This window comes from Mesocricetus auratus, unplaced genomic scaffold, assembly GCF_017639785.1.
Source record: "Mesocricetus auratus isolate SY011 unplaced genomic scaffold, BCM_Maur_2.0 Super-Scaffold_100676, whole genome shotgun sequence".
Taxonomy (NCBI): Eukaryota; Metazoa; Chordata; class Mammalia; order Rodentia; family Cricetidae; genus Mesocricetus; species Mesocricetus auratus.
The window spans coordinates 106,539,824-106,560,598 of NW_024429266.1; the positions used below are offsets into that span (position 1 = coordinate 106,539,824).

Below are 20,775 nucleotides of genomic sequence, written 5' to 3' on the forward strand. Positions count from 1 at the left end.
TCCTCAGCATGACTGGAGAGAATCCAGAGACTGAGCCTACTGAAGACCCTGCTCCTATCTTTTATATCTCTCTGGTGCTGGGATTAAAGGCATGAACTCTGTTGTTACTCTTTTAGACTGATTCAATCTCATGTAGCTCTGGGCGGCCTCAAACTCAGAGAGCTCCATCTGCCTTTGTCTTCTGAGTCCTGGGATTAAAGGTGTGTGCCACCACTGCCTATCTCTCTAGCTTGAGGCTGACTTTGCTTTCTGAGTCCTCAGGCAAGCTTTAATAAACCGTAAATAACATACTATCACAGTATGGTGCCTGCTAGAATCCACAGCATGAGGGGCCACATATATGAAGATCAGGCAGCCATTATTACAGTCCTGCAGTGAGAAGCCAGTAGTGTCTAGAAAAACTCTAACAAGGCCTTGGTGGCCTCCTTTAGGGTTGCAGTAGAGAAATGCAGACTCTACTTTAGATGGGTTTGGATGTCTAAGACAGCTGATGCCCCAGCCTGGCAGCCAGTTCTCAAATGTAGATGGGCTGTGGCAGGGGCCTCACAGCAAATTGGTAACATTAGGGAGCTCCTAGGCACCAGAGAAGATGACTACACAGGTTTTCCACACTGACCATCTTGTTCCTTTATCCAGAAAATCCAACATATTCCTCTTGGGCAGCATCTTGATGGGGAATACAGAGGTCTTTGCCAAAGTCAGTAATCTTAGATGGTCTCAGCTCCAGCTCCTCCTTGCTCATCAGGAAGTTGAGTTTTCAGGTTCCAGAACACCTGATCTTCTTCTATGGGGTACATATAGGTCACTCTGCCATGGCCACCTGTAGCTACAGGAGGCAGACACCCAACCCAGTGCCAAACTCCTTCTGGCCAGACCCATGACTCTGGAACACAGAAGAGTGGAAGAGACAACTTGGCTATTTCTCCCTCCTAGGAGCACCTCAGAGTGCTGTGACCCAGCCAAGCCTTGTCAGCATCTTCTCAATCAGGCTTCTCTGCTCACCCTTGCAGAGACAGTCTCTGGGTCTCCACTCAGATTCAGTCCATCATCTGAAATGTTCTCATAGTGTTTATATCTATAAGCTGCCCATGTTTCCATCCTTTGTTTCAGAGTTATCTCAGTGGGGGGAGGACACTACTCATCCAGAGCACCATAAGTCACAGCTGCTCCAGGCTTGGCCCTGAAGGGCTTCAAAGTGCTCATGTCCATGGTGGAGCAGAGGGATATTGTGACAGCAAAACTACATCTTGATGCTATAAATTACCTTATAGGGGTATGCATTTTGAAATTCAGCGTGTGTGGTCAAAGAACAGCCTCTGGGCTCAAGTTGCCTGGCATCAAATCCTGGGACATCACAGAGCTAAGGACAACTTGGGTGGCTTTGGCCACTGTCTTCAACTGGAAACAACAGCATCAGTGTCATGACACTAAGGCTATGGAGAGAGAGAGGCTGGCAGTCAGTGCAAACGTGTGGAACAATGCTTCTGGAACACACAGCATGTTAGCTGTGTTTTTCTTTAAAGTGAACCTTGATGATAGTCTGGACCTCAGCACCCTGGAGGTTCTAAGCACACAGTATACTGGCTGGACTGAGTCTTCGAGGTGGATCAAGGATTGGGAAAATCCTGCCTTGCTCAGTTTTTTCTGCCTTCCCAATGGGGACTCAGCCTAGGGTTCCTTGATCATCAAGACAATAGGAGCATCTCTGTTATATAATATTAGGTTATGAGCCAGAGTGAAGCTCCTTTTCTTTTAAGGAAAGACGTGGTCAGGGACTTCACCATCTACCCCTATCCTCAAGGCACCCATAACATAGTGGGCATGTATCCAGGTAAGGCTGCTTATGATACTGTCAGTGTGTGGTGCCTCTGTCTTCCCTTGTGCCTGATGTGGAGCTGCCCAGCAGACCCTGGTGCCCACAGTTTGTGGGAGATCGTGACTCCTGCACAGATGGAGGCAGAGGCCACACTCACTAGCTCTGGTTTCTGCAGATCTTAACCCAGCCTTGATGCAGCTGGGCTGCTCTGGAAGACCCCATCTGTGCCATTTCTCTGCACAGATGCTGCATTGTGCCTGTCTCAAGCTGGAAGCCTCTTTGTGACAGTGGGGTCCTACTCAAGGATCTCTGGCTGCTCTCCTTACTCCAGAAGGTAGGGGTGAGACTCAGTCTTGGCTTATGGCGTGGGCCTGTGAATGAGTGGAAGGGATCTGAGAGGACTTTTCTGTTACAGGTAATCTATTCCCTTTGGTTTTTCCTGATCAGAGCACACCGAGGCACAGAGAAGCACAAAGAGAGGCCTATATGTACACCTTGCTGGGTATCTTCCACTTTTGGGGGAATAGGAGCTGGAATCTGGGTGAATTTCACCTATGATAAGTGGCAGGGTAAGACATAGGCAAGGGAAATTAAATGTATTAACTATGGAGGAACTGGGCCAAAGAACCTAAGAGTTGTGGATGCTTCATATTTTCTATTTGAAAATGTGTTTCCTTGTTGGGCATATGCCTTTCCTAAGAGTTGGAAACACATGCTTGGGGTAGTTTCTAGATATATCTATAAACGTCCTAAGATTTCCTTAGCCTCGTTTAAAAGAGGTCAGCCCATCTGTCCTGACCTCTGAACTTGCCCTCCACATAACCAACCACAATTCTGGGACCAGGGAAAGCTCCAGTCATTGATTAGTGACAAGACCAGAGAGGGGACTGAGTCAGTACCTCATCTGCAATATTTTCAAAGACCATAGGGTAAGCCCAGTGGTGGTTCTGGTTGTAAAGTCTCTTGTGGAACTGCTCAGATTCCTGGTACTTGGTCACTGCTGGCTGGTACCTGTAGGCAGAGAAGAATCCAAGGAGCTTTAGAAATGGTTTCTGCCTCTGATCTCATCTATAGAAACACCCTCAGGGCCGAGGCTAGAGAAACCACCGCTGCCCCAGAATGAGTGACGGTCTCCGAGGAACCCAAGAGACTGTCCATCTCCTTTTGTCAACCGGGGTGTGCCAGGAGGCAGAGAGGCCAGCTCAAACGTGGCTTCATGGATGAGGCTGATGTCAGTCACTGAAGGAGCTCCTGGCCTTCCTCACCAGTTTGCTGAGTCCCATAACCTGGGCCAGGTGAAAGCTGGTGAGTTCTGCCAGCCTGGGGGCAGCACTTGCTCAGCCATGGAGGGAATATGCAGGTGGTAGCTGTGACTGTGACCCAACACATTTTTCCCAGGCAGGACTGTGGGTGGAAGACTGAGGCCAGCTTTGAATATCCAGGAGAGGAGAAGACCCCATACAAGCCCTCTGAGTTGAGATTGCATGGTGGAGTGGGGACAGGGACTAGGGTCAGGTTAGGAATGGGTCTGAGTTGTAACTGCCTCATCAGAGGCATCTCCACAGACATCAATCCCATCACAATGCTAAGAAACTGATATACAGTGGTGCTTCAAGAACTGGAAATCCTCCTGCAGGCACAGGGGCCAATCTTGACTATGAGACAGATAAACTCTTCATTATAAAACTTGATTTTTAGTCAAGTGTGTGGTCAGAGTCCAGTAACTGCAAAATGCAACAGATAGAATGGAGCTCTGCAACTTCTGGATTTGGCTGCATTGTAAGTTCCCATCCAGAGACAGATGGTGACTTAGGAGTGGATGGCTTGGCCTACTCCATGGATACCTACTCCATGATGCAAAAGATCCATATTTGACACGTCATATCACATGTTAGCTACTCCAAATAAATGCTGTTGACATGTTTCTGACATGGTCATGCATATACTATCACTGAGAAATACACCTGTGTATTCTTTTTCTGTTTGTTTTGTTTGTTTGTATTTTAATTAACCACTTGGAGTTTACTAAAGGGGGAGAGAGAGAGAAAGAAGAGGGGCCAATAAGTGAGAGCAAGAGAGAAGAGACGGAGAGGAGGGGGCAAAGGGAGAGAGCACAACTGTGTATTCTATTGCATCTCAGGAAACGTACGCTTTCATTATGATAGTATAAAGAAACCAGGAAACCCATAACTAGCTGCTTTTCTTTACCTTGAAAGATAGTATCAGTGTTAATGGCAATGCAGAGAACATAACTCTCCAAAACATACTGGGACATGGTGTCTTTTAAAGTGCTGCTGCTTCAACTACATATTTCACACATAGTTTTTTTTTTCAGATTCGTTTCCTAATATTCAGGTGTATGTTGTCTATGCAGCACAGCATGCAGTTTCCACAATGACCACAAGAGGGCAATGGATTCCACATGGAACAGGAATTACAGAGACTTGTTAGCTGCTCTCTGGGTCCTCTGACAGAGCTACAAACCTTAAAAATGAGAAAGCACTCCAGACTCTGTGCTCTACATTTGCCCTTCCTGCATTGTGTATTGTATGAGCGTGACTGGGTCACCCCCAAACAAAAGAGATGCTCCTGGACAACGTAGGGACAGCTCCATGAGGTAGGCACGGCAGATGGTCTTGGGATGGCAGGCATTCAAGAAGAGTGCTCCTGGTTCAGGATCATCCCTCATCATCTCTTACTATCAGGGTTGAAGCAGTCATGTCACCTCTCATCTACAGGACAATGCAGATTAGGTCCATCAGAAGAAATTCAGAATTGAGAAGACCCTCCTGGGTATGTAGGTTTGCTAAAAAATCCCTTCTGATGCACCAACTAAGCAGGGTTAATAGGAAGTTCAAACTAGCATGGGTGGGTGGAGCCTACAGGAAAAGCTACATGCCTCTGAAGGAGAGCATAACTAGGAACGGTTTATGTGGCTCCTTAAACACAGCAGAGCTCAGAGTGTAGTGAGGTGTGGATCCTTTCTGATGAATGCCTTATTCTTGTGAAGTTCCCCTGGAATGTATGTGACTTCTGAGACTGCAGTGATTCTGAGACTGAATGTGTAAAGGAAGTAGCCCTGTGGCTTCCAGTATAGTGCTGTCAAACCTTAGCTTCTAAGAGCTCTAGTTCTGAGAAGGAGAAGGTAGATTTCAGTTATTGACTGACATTGGTCACCTCCTCTTTCTGAACTGACTCTGACACAGTAAGACATACCTGTAGCCACACTGAAACTAACTGAGGCTTCATCATTCTACACTACCATCACCAGCACGTGGCATGGGCCTCCTTGACCATCTTCCATTATCTGGAAGGAGCCTATGTTCAGCCACGCCTTACTTCCATGGGGACCCCCAGCACAGCTGGTAAATCCTGATGTGGTAAATCCTCTCAGATACAGAGAACATTGTTGCTTCTCCTTGCATTTGTGCAGGGAGATAACAGTTTATTGTCAGCTTTTCTCAGGCTAAACTGTTTAGTCAGAGTGTACTAAACTTCTCTCAGATAAACATTCCCAGTCTTCAAGGAAACCTTCAAGCTGTTCTCAAGGAGTGGCCTTATGGTATCTAAATTAGCAGTTCCAATGCTTGTTGACATCTGCCTCAGTTAGCCTTCTATCCTGGGATGACATGGACTGAACGCTGCACCATTGGTCCAGGTCATCTCCCCGTCATCTGCTCTCACCCACATTCCTCGCAGTAGTGACAAGTCTACCCACTGCCCAGAGCCACGGAATTCACAGAGCAGCACTCCTGAGTCTGCCCCTGGGATTGATGGATGCAAGTTTTCTACTGACACAGAACCCTGCTCTGACACAGGTGTGAACTCACACACATCAGTATACAGTTGAACATATTTAATTGACAACAGATTTCCATACTAGATAAGTCTAAACTCTGTAAGATCAAGTGACATAGATATTATGACCAAAAGATGAAGGAAAGCCAGTTTCCATTCTGGTTTTTAATAATAAAGCAAATAAGGATGTTCATGATAATGATTTCTAGAGCAGTTACAGTTAAGATGTAAAGAGCCACGTGTTTAGTACAGAAAACAACAGAGTCCGTCCAGTCCTGGTGCCTGAGCAGATGGGGAAGTGCAGGCATGCAGGTCACAAAGCTGTGTCCTTGCTTCCCTTCTGCCCTCCTCTCCAAGCAACCTTCTCCTCCCCCCTTGGCCTCTGTGAGTCTTGGCTTGAGCCAGGCCAAGCCTCTCAGTCTGCTCCTGCAAACCACGCTGTGCTGGCCTTCCAGGAGAGCCCCACTTGCAAATGAGGGGAGAAGTGACAGCTTCAGCTCGGCTTCCATGAGCTGGACAGCCTCACTCGGCTCCCCTAGTGTAAGCCAGATTTGCTCCCCAGCTTCCATGCCATTGGCTTCTGCCCCTCAGGCCCTCACTGCCTTTCCATCCTCAACTTGGACAAAAGGATGCCTGAGCCACAGGGGAGGGCTGAGCATTGAGGCTTCTGGGACCTGTGAGGTTTTGTTTTTGGGTTTTCGCTCAGGACCCACCGCACCTGGACTGTGCCTGAGAGCCTTGGCCTAAACTGCACCACAGCCTGTTTCTCAAGTGTCCCATAGGGCTACCAGCAGAAGATGGGACCTGGAGTCACAGCTGTTGTTAGACAGCCCCACGTTCCTCATGCCCCAGACTTCCTTCTGCTCCAAGAACTCATCCTATTTCCTTGATCCAGACCTGCTGTTCAGAGGACTCCTCCTAAACTTGTGAACTTGCAATTAAGGGGAGAAGTGGCAGTTTCCCCTGGGTTCCATTAGCTGAGCAGCCTTACTTATCATCCCAAGTACAAGCTGGAGCTGCACCAAGAGTTCCACCATTGGCTTCTGTCCCTCAGGCCGTTGCTGCCATTTGATTCTCAACCCCTACTGAGAGACCACAATGGGGGTCTGGGGGTATCAAGCTCATGATCTTCCAGAGTTTGCTCAAGTGACCCAGTCTGCCTTAGCTTGTAACCCCCAACCATGGGCAAGCTGTTCACCGGTCAATTTCTGAGATTACCTGTCTGGCCAACCCCGGATGCCTGGTTTGGGGTTAGGAGTGTTGGTCTGGAGAAAAAGTTGCTGCCACAGAGCTGCACTTCCCTCAGGCAGCCACAGAGCTCTAGCATCTCACTCCTGTCAGAATGGTTAAAATAAAAAACTCCAACAACAGTTTATGCTGGAGAGGATGTGGAGAAAGGGGAACACTCCTCCACTGCTGGTGGGAGTGCCAACTTGTAAGCCACTTTGGAAATCAGTATGGAGATTCATCAGGAAAATGGGAATCAGTCTACCACAAGACCCAGCACAAGACCCAGCAACTCCTCTCTTAGGCATATACCCGAAAGATGCCTATTCATACAACAAGCACATCTGTTCCACTATGTTCATAGCAGCATTATTTGTAATAGCCAGATCCTGGAAGCAACCTAGGTGTCCCTCAACTGAATAGACATGAAGGAGTGATGAGCAAAAGGATCAAGACCATGCTGGTGAAACCCACAAAGACATCTGACCATCCTTCAATGCAACTCATCAAAGCTGGGCAAGGCTGTACTCACTCACGTACACTTGGACATGGAAGGGAGTGGGTACCAGTTTCCCATATAGAGCCCATGTCCATAGCTTAGTTTTAAAACATGAAAAAGCAAGTTGAAATTCTATCAGATCTGAGTCAATATGCAGATTATCTCATCCCCAATCAAGTAACTATCATATTGTCATTCCCAAGCAGTGTTCAGCTTAATGAGGTGGAGACGTATGGGCTCTTGGGTATCTGCTACTTGTGATAACCAAGGGGTCCTATGGGGTTTGCTCCCAGTGCTGTCCTGGCTGTGGGTGATCACCATGGTGGACTGTGTCTACTAAGTTCTCCACATGGGAAGTAATATGGGGCTTCCATGCAAGCTAAGGAAACTCTGGATTTGGAAGGAAGAGTTGCTGGATGGCTTGCCCTATATTCCAAGAAAGGGTCCTGGAAAGGGAACCTGGGATTTTGGTTCATTCATGGAGTGATAATTAGCAGGGTGGCAAAGGCACCATGACATCAGCAGGCCCTTCCCTGGGCATTCCATTGTATCCTGGAAAGCTCATGGTATTCCATGATGTCACCAGTATTATAGCAACACCAACTGCACTTAGGGCATTACTTCAGTGACTCTGGATTATCATTAGAGATGTTGCCAAGACTGAGGTCTCTGTTTGCGAGAGATCATGGAGAACGTCCAGAGACTAGAGAAGCTGCTGTTAGGTCTCGAAATAAAGCAGGAACAAAGAAGTTGTCCTGGCGTAGGCACAGTGAGTGCTGGGCAGGAGATGGGGAGGTTCCTGGAGGAGGTGGGCTTGAGCTGGGACTTCCAGTAATGGGACAGACAAGCTAGATCCTCTGGGAAGCAAATGGACTTATCATATTTCCTGATAGTCCATGATTCCAGAACATGAGTTTGTCTGTTCCCTAAGCCAGGACCAGGCAAGGCCAAGGCTGTTGTGCTGGGAGCACCTAGCTTTTACCTTTAGCACACTCGGTAGTGTAATGTGGGGACAACAGGATACCACCTGGAGTCAGTAGGGACTAATGTGTCCTCAGATTTGGGCAGGCATCACTGCACTTCATGCTTAGCAGTTTCCTTTGGGTACAGTGACTGTCTGTCACATGGAAAGAAGAGTACTTCTGGCTAAGACTTTATGTCCTCAGACTGTACCGCAGAACTCCTCTATTCACATCTCCCTGACAGTGGTCTCCTTTGGCTACTGAATCAGCAGTTGAGAGTGGCAGTCAATACTCTCATGTAGTCAAACAACTGTCAGAGGCATGCCTCCAGGGAAGCGATTGTCTCCTTCATGCCAGCTTCCATGGTTTGGGCCATCAGTGGTGTGGGATGACTTGGTGAATATTTTGACCATGTTGTGTCCCTGCATGACTTCCAGTCCTCATCTACGGACCTGGAATGAACAGGCAGGAGATCTGGGCTCCTCACAGCACCTGAGAGCGTGTGTACTTTGCCATGTCTCCTGGCTTTTGAAAAGACAGGCAGGCTTCAGGGCTCTGGACCATGCTGCATGCGGTGTCACTGTAATTAATCCTGAAAGGTGGTCTCTGTGTTCACATGAGGCATGTGCAGGGAGATAGATTAAAACCCCTGGCTGCTTATATAACCACATATCCACAGAATGTTGGGAGAGCTGTGATCCACACAGGGGGCATCCAAACATGACCTAAAATTATTGGATTGTCCCTGGAGTCCAGACATGATCTTTCTGTTTGAACCTCAGGGTGGTCTGTTCATTCTCACTATGCAATTTCACTTGTGTTCATCTACCCACAGAGGCTCCTATGGATCCATCATCCCAGCCAACGCTGCTCACCAAGAAACAAGTGAAGAAGGAAATAGAGAAGAAGAGCACAGAGCTGCAGCTGATGACCAACCAAAGGAATGAGCTGCGAGATCGCCTGCTCTTCATCAGTGAAGGAACTGTGGATAATAGGTATCCATTGATACATACCGCACAGGACTGTCCACACTCACCCTCACCTCCTTTCTTTTGAGGTCTTGTGTTCCACAGAGACAGCTGACTAGTTCATGGGAGCTCACGGATTCTGGACCAACAGTTAGGGAGCCTGCATGGAACTGACCTAGCCCCTCTCCGTGTGTGTGACTGTGGTGTAACTTGGTGTTATTGTAGGATCCTGGAAGTGAGATCAAGACCTGTCCCTGGAGCTCAGCTGGCTTGTGGGACCTTTTCCCCATGCTGGATTATCTTACATAGCCTTGATGCAAGGCAAGGAGCTCAATCCTTTGCTCAAGAACATTGGAGGCTGGCACCCTTCTGAGTGGAGATGATGGAGTACCAGAAGGAGGACATAGGAAGCAGGGTGAATGTGGGGAGACCTGGAGAGTAGGACAGAGAGGAAACTGTGGGTAGTATGGAAAATAATAAACATATGCTGTTTAAATAAAACAAAACTTTTGATTTACAAAAAGTACTTAGGTTCTAGAAGGCTGCACTTTCAGAGTGACTCTGTAGTCACCTCATGACCTAATTCCTTCTCAGAGGAGAGGCAGACCCAAAGCTTTGGAGGGAGTGAGACTCTAACTTCACTGCTTTCTTCAAATGAAAACCATAGCCTGTGGTCTCAGTCACATAAAACTCAGGGATTGAGTCAGTAACGTGTGAGTTCCCAGCATGCATCTGTGAGTTTTTGGTGGTAGCAGCTTGGAAGGCATGGTTCCACTTGGTTCTTCTCAGTGTGGTCCTGGGACTCATCTCCGTTTCTCTCTAGTTTTGTGCATTATACTCTTAGACAATACAATAGTGTTCCACATAGTACTTTAGCAGCTGATTATGGTTGCTCCTCCTCTCTGTTTCCTCACCTTCTCTCTCTCTCTCTCTCTCTCTCTCTCTCTCTCTCTCTCTCTCTTTCCCTCCCTCTTCCCCTCCCTCCCTCCCTCCCTCCCTCCCCCCCTGTCTGCTCCCCTCTCCCTTGCTCTTTCTGTTCCCTCTGCCCCTCCCCCTCTCTCCTCCTCATCCCCCTCCCCATCTCCCTCTCTCTCTCTTTTCCCTTCTCTCTCTCCCTCATGTGTTCACACATGCATTTGCAGGATCATGTATCCTGAAGGAATCTGGGGAACAGGATACTGTGGTGGGGCCTGAGGATTTTCCTGCATCAGTTACCAGGCGCTAATACTGCTGAGGTGTGGGAGCCCCACTTAAGCATCAATGTTCTTGTCCTAACTTCTCACCATGGTGGCACCTAGCAAACCCTTGGGAAGTTTATATAGCTGTCCTAGTGTTTGGCCTCAACCCGAGAATTACATGCTGAAACTTATCGGCAATAGGCACCTGGGTCATAGAATCAATGTTCTAAGTCAGGAGAAACCTCATTGCAGTATCTGGTGTGCCAAGCCCTGAGTCATAGACTCCTGGTAACATAGTTGCTAGATGCACAAACCCTTTGTGAGCTCCTGCATCCAGGGCATCCTCCATCTGGACACCCAGCCAGTGCTGTCCCAGGGACAGTATAGCAAGTTTAAAAGCACCAGGACGTTCCAGTATTCAGCAGTCAGAATGTGGCATCCACTGGGCTGTGGCAGGCCAGGATATAACTTGAGTTCACATGACACTTGAGGCCTGTGGTCATGGATTCTTTCCTTCTTTTTCTAGACCCTACCACAAGCCAAATCCATTCTATGAGAAACTGAAGTTGGAGCACAAACAGGTCCTGTGGGAACTAAAAATTTTTGAGAACGAGAAAACTGAGATCTCAGAAAAGTTCAGTGAGCTGAACAAGGAGACAGTCTTCTATCGGTAAGAGCCCATCTTGGCGTGGACCCCATGAGCTGTGGAATGGCCACCTCTGCCTTCTGTTTTCTCTGGACTGGAGAGCCCACAGCTCTGGTTCAAGCCTTTCAGCTCCTTAGCAAGCAGCTCTTGGATATGTGTCTCTTGGACTCAGTTTTGCTAAGTGTGAAAGAGACTGAAAGCCCCTGCCACCATTGTCCTGGAGCCTCAGGACCCTCTAGATAGAAATGCAATTAGCACTGTGAGGAGCAGGTCAGGAAGCCCTGGGCTTCTGGAGTTCAGGCCAAGGCTTTAGAGGTCTGGTGGCTGTGGAACCTGTAGATATTCACCTTGGGTCTCCTGTCCTCACTTGGAGGGTATTTGTCCACTACTTCCTGATGTTTCCTCTTATCCTGGACAGGTAGGGGAATCCACTTTCTATTCAAGGGACATGGATCCCTTTTGGTGTTGGGGTTATCCGCAGTAGTTTGGTTATGTCTGGTAGTAGCTTTTCTCTCATTTTGACCTCCTGAGTACAGCTGTCACAGCTGTATCAGACTCTTGGCTGTGTCTTCCTGGAAACATGGGGCCTTTGGGGGAGGTGGTTCCTGGAGGCAGGGGTGGCAGAGGGAGGTTGCAGGGCCTTACTATGCAGAGTGTCTCCAGAGGTCTGCACAGCCGGCTCCTGATGGAAGAGAGTCAGCTGCACAAGAAGGTGGACATGCTGAAGCAGGAGAAAAGGAAACTGCAGGAGGATTGGGTCCTGCTTAAGCACCAGTTGAAGAACTTGAATGTTATCTGTAAAGACCAAGACGAAGAGAGCAGTGACATGAAAATCCAGCAACAGGTAGGGGCAGGGGCGTGGTGCAGATGGAGGTCTCCTCCATTTGGCCATTTGACTGCCTGTCTGCCCATCCACCCATCTGTGCTCTCACATAATGTTACTCATCCATGCTTCTATCCTGACATCAGAGTATTCAATTCAGTGTCCTTGTACAAGTACTTCTGCTGAGTTAGCCTCTTAGGAAACTGGATAATTGGCAAATCATCCCTCCTGCTCTGCTTGAAGCTGCAGTCCAGTGACAGGGATAGGTCAGTAACATATCACACATGTATATGTCATGACAATAGTTAAGATTCTATGCACAGAACTTGGAGTGAGTGAGCTCTGGATCCTGAGATTCATTTGCTTGGCAGTGCTATTGTGACATCATAGTGGGAATCAGTTTGCAAGGAGAAGCCCATGCAAGTGACAAATGTTTGCTTCATTGTCAATGGCTTGGGTGACATGTGACTTTCTCCTCTTTCCTGCTTCCAAATGTGTTCTCTTCATTTGTCCAGCTGTTACTTCATAGTGACAGATTGTCATCAGTAGCAGATTATCATTTCTGTTTGGTGACAGGCATTTTCCCCATCCATCACAATTTAGTCTGGGTTGATTGGATGATCAGCTGGGAGCTTTTGACAAGCTGATGGTAGAAGGTGGGAGATGTGGGCCTTCAGGGGAAAAATTCTCTAATGAGCTCAACATAATGGATATGAGAAAATATCACATCATCCACAGTTCCACAGTAGTATTAGGCCCCATGGAATGATGCCTGAGTTGTGAGACTACTCTAAAAGAGTTGGAATGTTTAGTCTGAACTCACCTGCTCATCTGTCATGTTGTTTCTTTCTGCCAGCTCCCTTTTTCCCTATCTCTTCCTCTCTTCCTCTCTCTCTCTCTCTCTCTCTCTCTCTCTCTCTCTTTCCCCTTGTGTGTGTTTTCTGTGTGCATGAGAGAGAGAGAGAGAAATAGACAGAGACAGAAAGAAAGAGGGGGGAGAGATTATATCTTTGTGTAGTTTAATCATGTGGGTATGGTGGTCCATCATTCATGTGTGCATTGGCCTAGGAGACCACAGGCTTTGATGTCAGTCTCTACCTTGAATCAGGGTTCCTTACTACCCTAGTTGCTTAGTGTTTTACTGGCCATCCTGCCTAGCAAGCTATTGGGGTCCTCTGTATGTGTTTCCATCTGTATGACAGTGTGTCACCCTCCTTAAGAACAAAATCTTCTAATGAACAGGAACTCAAGAGATTGGAAGAAAGACTCGAGGTCCTACTGAAACAGAAGGAGATGGCCTTTCAGAATAAGGATTTGGCAGAAAAGATGCAGCATCACTTTGATGTCTCCCAGATGAGGTAGGAGCCCAGGCTTGGGGGAAGAGGTAGAGCTGAGTGTTTCTCTTGAACCTGGGATCTGTGTCATTTATGGGCTTCTTCTCACATGCATGGATCTCAGCACCACCAGGGAAAGACTACCTCAGAGAAACATACTGGTTCACTCAACAAGAATTTCCATCCAGAAAACTATACATTTGATATCAGTGTGTCTGTAGAACTGTCTCCCTTCCTGCCTTCTGACCTCTCTATGTTCTGAGCAGGAGTTTCTTGAACTGACAGAGATTTGTCTTCCTCAGCCTTCCAAGTGATGGGATTTGAATATGTGCATCACCTGGTCTGATTAAAATCACAAATTTATTTAGGAACCTCTCCTGTAGAGAAGAGATTCCTAATTTGAGCACTTCTCTCTGCAACATTTACCCATTTCCTATGCAAATGGTTCTCTTGATAGAGTAGTGGAAACCAAGAGATGCCTCAGCTGCAGTCAAGATTAGATCCTTTTGGGGAGTGTTCTGTCACAGCTTCCCAGAGTGAGTGAGCATGTGGATTTCCAGCTCTAGTCCTAAGACCATGAAAAGAGTCTGTTTGGTCCCAGGCAGGGCAAGTGTTCAGAGGAACAATCTCAGGAAATGCTTCTCTATCTTGTGTGCTGTTCATGTTCAAGGTACCTCCTCGATGTGAGAATTGAACTAGCCTCATGAACTAGATCAGGTTTCATGGAGCGAGGCTGTATTATATGTATGTAGAAAATGATGTAGTCAACCAATAACTCATCATGTTGAATGTGTGTATTGCCCCTATGCTGCTGACTGTTGTATTAATATGCTGCTGCTGTTTGCAAAATGTTATTAAACTGTAGGAGAAGGTCCTATTCTTTCTACTAGAAAGTAGAAACACACAGTGCTTAGTTTAAGTCATGACATGAGTTTAGGACCGAGAAAAGTTACATATCCAGCTATTCTGTTATCTTTATTCTATGTGGGTACCAACAATGACATCAGTCAAAATATCAATGTTGACTGTCCAGCACAGCTGAGGTGGAGGGGCGAGGAGCTTGACGCAGCAGGTTCCCACCTGGCCTGTGTCTTAACTGCTTTCCTTTCCCAGGTCCACAGAACTGCAACCTCAGCTGGAACAGGACACTGCCCAGGATGAGAGCCACTTGCAGAAGGATCTGCTACAGCAAGAGTCTCCTGCTGAGCCTAATCGCCAGCAAGTACTGAACTCTTCAGATGCAAGAGAGGAATTCCTACACTCATCCTGAAAAACCTGTTAAAATTGATGACTTCCTGGCAAGGCCAACTCCAGGCTTACATCTGTACCTTTCAAACTGTGGCAAGAGAATGCTGTTTATCTCATTTTTTCCTTTGGTTTTTGGTTTACATTTTTGCTTTTGGTTGTTTTGTTATAGTTTTGCTATTTTGATGTTTTTTGTTCTTGTTATTGTTTCTCATATTTTGTTAAGGCTATTCCCTGTTTGTATTGACTACCATTTTAAAGCCCCTTTTGAAAAATTGTTTTTATGAATAATAAAGCAACTTGCAACTGTTCACACTTAAACACAAGTCTTTCTTTAGGTCTGGTGTCGCACTCCTGTATCCCCACAGCTCGCATGTATTGGTGGATCTCTGCAAGTTCCATGCAGCATGGGCTACATAGTGAGTTCCCAGCCAGCATTGACCACATAGGTATTTGTTGGCCTTGAGTGTGGATAGCAGAACTTAGGGCTTGGATAGAGACTTTATGAGGAATCTGTTTCCATTCTGTATCCACGCTGTTATCTATTTAGCTATGACTATTATATGGTACTCTATAGACATATTTTCACAAATTGGTCATAAGGACCAAATTATACACTCTTGAGCAACAAAATCATTCAAAACACAAAATAATTTCATAAAAGATATCAGGAAACCAAGGTATCTGACTCTGTTTTCTTGTAATACACCATCAATAATAAACACACAACACATCACTATGGGAAATAGCTTTTGATAACCACCTTTGCTCATGATATTGCAATTGTCCCTCATGCTTGCAGTTCTCACAGAGGCCAGAAGAGGGCATTGTGTCCCCCTGTCATCAATGGTTGTTAGGTGCCATGTGAGAGAGCAGGAAATGCTCTTAGAATATGTGTCATATCTCCAGCTTCTGCTCTTGACTAAATCATTCCTAATGGTTGTTATAATTTCGAGGCCATTGTTCTCATGCTACAGTCTAAAGTATATATAATGCTCCAGTCAGTAAGCAATATATGTTATTTACAGGTTATAGTAAACTGTGTTACTCATATGTATTTATTTTAGTCAGGTTCCCTAGATGCTCATAGATGCACTAAGCATAGATATTTGATTTTCAAAGACCTCCAATACTAATATAATATGGCATTTATATGTTTTAATAATTTAGAATGCTGTTGACATGAGACAGAGTTGCTCCTGACAACATGGAACAATACTGGTTAATATTGTGGGCACCAGAGACCCTTCATTTGGAGTTTGTTTTCTTCTTGCTCTATCTGTTTTGTGGTAGTCTGAACATCCTGTATCATAGCATCCTGTACCTTAAGGGCGGTCATGACAGCTATTTGTCCTCAGTGTGAGTACCTGGAAATAAATTTCCATTATTCTTTTATTTGGGCATTCCAGTATTTCCTTAATCCATCTTCACACAAACAAGAGTGAAGTCTCTGGTGACATGTAGAGATAGGTCCATGAGGCAGACATGCTACTCTGGTGACATGTAGAGATAGGTCCATGAGGCAGACATGCTAATTGTCTTAGGCTGTCAGGTATTTATGCAGGACTCTGATGTCCCCACTGATTCCTGAGGGTTCAGGATCATGCTACAGCATCACTTACTGTGACAGTTGGAGCAGATCTGTCACTTCTCACCCAGGGAACAATGTATATTAGGCATATCTGATGAAATGCAGGTTTTATTAATTCCTTCATGGGCCTGGGTGTGGGGACAGAGATTTTGATAACAAGAAAGGTCTCCAGCTAAGCACTGTGTGGAGGAAGCTTCAGAGCAGGCTCAGTGCATGGAGCCTGCTGCAGAGGACACATGCTTCTGGTGGAGAGCATGGCCTTGCGAGCCTGAGACATGAGAGGGACAGTTAGACCTGAGTGTTCCCATGGCTCATCTCAGCTGACAGTATACTGTACAAATTGAACAAGCAGGACACAAAGAAAAATGGCTGCCAAATATTGCAAGACAAGGTGGGACAGTCCTTCAAAATTCCTGTTTTACAGAAACATCTGTCAGATACTCCAAGCCACTAGACTGAAGGTGGATAACCTAACTTTGCAGAACAACTTTGGGTAATTATCTAGACAGCCAGATGTCTGTCTTTCCTAGAGTTTTGGAGTTGTTTATTCTGCACTTCCTGTTTACTCAGGTAATATATCCTTCTCAGGCCTCTGACGGAGTTGAAGATGAAATAGTTATTGTTTTCCATGTCACCAAATTCAGAAAAGAATCCTGCAGAAGAGATATAAAGTTTATAAAGTTAAGAAGCATAAAAGCTTAACTTGTTTATATAAGAAAACTTTTTGTGACCTAAAAAGATAAATTTTCATTGTCAATACATGTTAGGATAGGAAGCAAATCAGGTACATAACTTTGGATTCACCATGATAGTGTCAATTATGGTGTACTATTTGCTGAATTTGCCAAAGGCAAGTGGGCTGGGTATTGTAAATTGAACTCTTACTTGATAATTGTTCCCCCTTTTGGTTTCTTGAGACAGGGATCATCTGTTTAACAGAATCTAGGAGATATTCTGGCAGAGAACCAAGTATGATACATGTTCCTTATATCAAGCAACAAGTTGATTGGTTGTTTCAAAACAGTGATTCATGGGAAAATGCTTTTGATCAACTTTCAAAGAGAATTGATGATCAGGTTCCATCTCACAGACTGTCACAATTCACACTAACAACTCCTTCTGCATTCCAAAAACTGTAGAAAAAGTCCTATAATTGTTAGTTTTTACTCATGGTTCCACTAATGTAAGAGCAACTTATGGTGTAGATGATAAAAAGTACATGGAGCAAACAACTCCAGCTTCAGCTCAAATAGTTGAATTAAGAGTTGTCACAATGGTTTTCCAACTTCTAGTAAATGATTCATTTAATTTGTATATGTTTTTAAAGCTCTTCAAGTAATAGAAACAGTTCAGTGCATAGGAACTTGCAATGATCAGGTTAAAATATTGACTGAGCAAGTTCAAAATACAATTCTTCTAAAAACATTGCCACATCTTGTGGATGACATGCGAGCTCATTGTCATTTCCAGGCCCCCTGGAAAAAGGGAACAGATCAGCAGACAGATCAATGAAATCGGTTGCTTCATCTCAGGTAGAGAGAGCTCTGCGGTCTCATAACTTCCATCATCAGAATAACAGGAATTTGGTTTAACTAGAGAGACTGCTCGTCAAAAGTGTCAAACAATGAGGTGTGCCCACATGTATCGAGCCGCAGGTGTGTTCACAGCTACAGTGCTACCATACTTCACAACGATCCGAGGCTAAGGGCTAAGGATGAAAATAAAGACAAAGACAGCGGCTCATTCTTGCAAGGAAAAATGGCATTTATTATTACAAGGGTGGAGCCTTATATACCAAAGGCAGGTATGGTGGAAAAACACCAAGGTCAGAAGCCTACCTTCCCAGGGTCCTCCAGCAAAGGGTGGGCCAAAAACAGGAATTAGCTTTTCGACAAAAAAACAGGAACTTGCATGCAGGCCTCACTGGGAGGAGGGGATGAGAAATGTTTTGCTAAAAGCCCCTAGTAACAAGCAGTCAACAGACCCCCATGGGGGAAGGGTGCAACAAATCCCCCTTTTATATATAATTTAAAAAATGAGCATCTGGCTTAGGTTGCCTGGGACGTTAACATCTAACTTACCCATCAATGAGAAGTCTGTCCAGGCCTCACAAACCCTCTGTCTTAGGTTGGTAGACGTCCCCCAGGACGTACCTGTCATTGATAACTCATTTGCCTTGCTGGCTCAACCAGGCCTGCACTGAGGGGTTGTCTGTTGACAAAGAAAGCATGATCTGCTTTGTAAGAAAATGGCACTGGGCTTGTGGCCTTTCCATATGGCAAACTAGGGCTAAAGACTGTGTTGCCCAGGGTCATAATCCCGAGGGCTAGTGACCCACTCCATTTCTCAAGTAATAGACCTGTCTGTTGCAGTCCTTTAAGAGGTGGGTCTCCCAAAAGGGAGGTACCCTGATCTCAGTTAGAATAGCCAATTAAGTCCATTTGTCAATTAAGATTTAAAGTGCCCAATTGTAATTAGTATAAATTTGGGAATTTAAGGTAGAGACATCCTCCCCTGGGGGTTTATCTAGCATGCCTACCAAGGCAACTGGCTAAGAGATAAGGAAGCCAAAAACTGCAGCTGCTGTGATGTCAAAGTCACTCCCGTGTCATGAGAGGATGAGTTGGTTCTCTCCTGAGTGTTCCACTGGAATAGGCATGACACCTGCGACACGGACCACCAAGGCTGATCAACAGCTTCTCAAATGGCATTCCTGGAGGAGATAATTAAACATTTCTCCTGAGGGAGTGTTATTGAATCCAAGTAGGAAAATCCATCCTGAGGGCTGCCTTTCCTAGGCTATGGTTGAGGCTGATTATCTGACACTGAAGACCCGCCAGCATCAGGACAGGCAGGTTCCTCATTAAAGCCTAATGAGTCTATAGGTGGCTGATGAGTATCAGCAGGAACAGAGCACACACAACGCTCTGGAACCCAAATTGGGGACTCACCATCTTGTGGGAAAAAACAAACAGACCCCTGGGCCCTAACCAAAAGTGGATCTGGTCCTTTCCAAAGACCCGAGGTTAGGTCTTTCCATTTAACTAGAGATTTTTGTTGTACAGCAGGCCGCCAATGACAATCTGCTGCGGAGTTGCCAGAAGCATCCATAATTTAAAAATTTAAGATATAGAGAATAAATTAAAGAGTAGAGTGAGGGGAACCAAGGTGGCCCCCAAGATCCCCTTTCTTTACTTTAGCTAAATAAGCTTTTAAAGTGTGATGAGCACGATCCACAATAGCCTGTCCTTGGGGGTTGTAAGGAATTCCAGTTTTGGGGGAGATATCAAAATCTAGACAAAAGTGATTGAAACCTCTGCTGACATAGGCTGGGCCATTATTGGTCTTAATTTGTTTTGGGACCCCCATGTAAGCAAAAGCCTGTAAACAGTGGCTCTTAACATCACCAGAGTAGGCAGAGGTGAATATCAGGTGGGAAAAAGTATCTACAGAAACATGAACAAATTGTAATTTACCAAAGGATGGCACATGTGTTACATCTATTTGCCAAATGTGGTTAGGCAAAAGTCCTCGAGGATTGACCCCCAGGTGAGATACAGGAAGAAATTCTACACAAAGAGGGCAATCCTTAACTATTTGAATAGCCTGTTCTTTGGTAATCCCAGTATGAAAGCTCAAAGACCCTGCACAAGATGAAAGCGCTTGTGCAGGGATTGTGCTTTAGTGAGTCCTAGTAAAACCACACAAATTTGAGCATACCTCTCAGCCATGCAATTTCCTTCGCTGAGGGGCCCTGGCAAAGGGGTGTGGGCCCTAAGATGTCCCACAAATATAGGTTTGCTCCATTGCCATAGCAGACCTTGTACCTGTAATAAACTTTCTTGTATCCTAGAGATGGGAGCGACATAGGCAGCAGTCTCTAAGGGTTGGATAATATGAGCAACGTATTGACTATCAGTATAAATGTTTAATGCTTCCGTAGGGAAGAGTTGTAGAGCCAAGGCCAGGGCTGAGAGTTCAGCCATTTGGGCAGAAGTTGCAGGAATTCTGGCTGTCTTAATGATCATGACTACAGCTGTATCTTTAGAGGAATCATCTGTGAAAACGACTTGCCCCTTAGAAATAGTCCGAGGGACCACAATTTTGGGAAGATTAAAGAATGCATTTTATAAAAAGAAACCAAATTGTTGGACGGGGAATGATTATCAAAACAACTCTGAGTAACAGAGAAAAATGGCCCAGTCACAATTATTATTTTGTAGCCATTCTATTTGTTGACAGGGCAAAGGAGTAACAACCTGACCTGGCTCTTTACCAAAGGTTTGTAAGGCAATCTTTTGTGCTTTAAACAGCAGTGTAACTATAGCTTGGGGATAGGATACTACAGATTTAGAAGGGGAAGCTCTAGAGTGAACACAAAGAATGGGACTGTCTTGCCAAAAAACTCCCGTAGGGGTATGAGCAGAACAAAACACTAACAATTTTAGAGGCATGGCACAGTCTATATAATCCAAATGTGCCCCTTCTGAGGGTTTTTAAATCAAATGAATACACTCCCGTCCTGCTGTAGTGAGGACTCTGGGAGAGTTGGGACCCGAATCACCTTGTAGTATATCAAAAAGAGGTTTAAGTTGCCCGGTGGTAATTTCTAAGCTAGGTCTGATCCAATTGATATCTCCCAGAAGCTTTTGAAAGTCATTTAACGTCTTAAGGGTGTCCAGGCAAAG

At 45.6% G+C, this 20,775-nt stretch overlaps 1 protein-coding gene across 1 annotated transcript; it reads left to right on the forward strand.

Annotated features, from left to right (window-relative positions):
• Window positions 1–7,940: 7,940 nt before the first annotated feature.
• Window positions 7,941–14,836, forward strand: LOC110339538 (disks large homolog 5-like). The gene is made up of 6 exons (XM_040737119.1): window positions 7,941–8,109; window positions 9,138–9,297; window positions 10,975–11,118; window positions 11,758–11,938; window positions 13,160–13,275; window positions 14,365–14,836. The coding sequence occupies exons 1-6, from the start codon at window positions 7,989–7,991 to the stop codon at window positions 14,519–14,521; spliced, it is 879 nt and encodes a 292-aa protein (XP_040593053.1). The 5' UTR covers window positions 7,941–7,988; the 3' UTR covers window positions 14,522–14,836.
• Window positions 14,837–20,775: the final 5,939 nt, after the last annotated feature.

Coding starts and splice junctions, on each gene's coding strand:
- LOC110339538 (XM_040737119.1), top strand. CDS start 7,989: ATGTTGCCAAGACTGAGGTCTCTGTTTGCGAGAGATCATGGAGAACGT. Junction 11,119..11,757: donor AAGGAGACAGTCTTCTATCG/GTAAGAGCCCAT, acceptor GAGTGTCTCCAG/AGGTCTGCACAGCCGGCTCC. Junction 13,276..14,364: donor TTTGATGTCTCCCAGATGAG/GTAGGAGCCCAG, acceptor TTCCTTTCCCAG/GTCCACAGAACTGCAACCTC.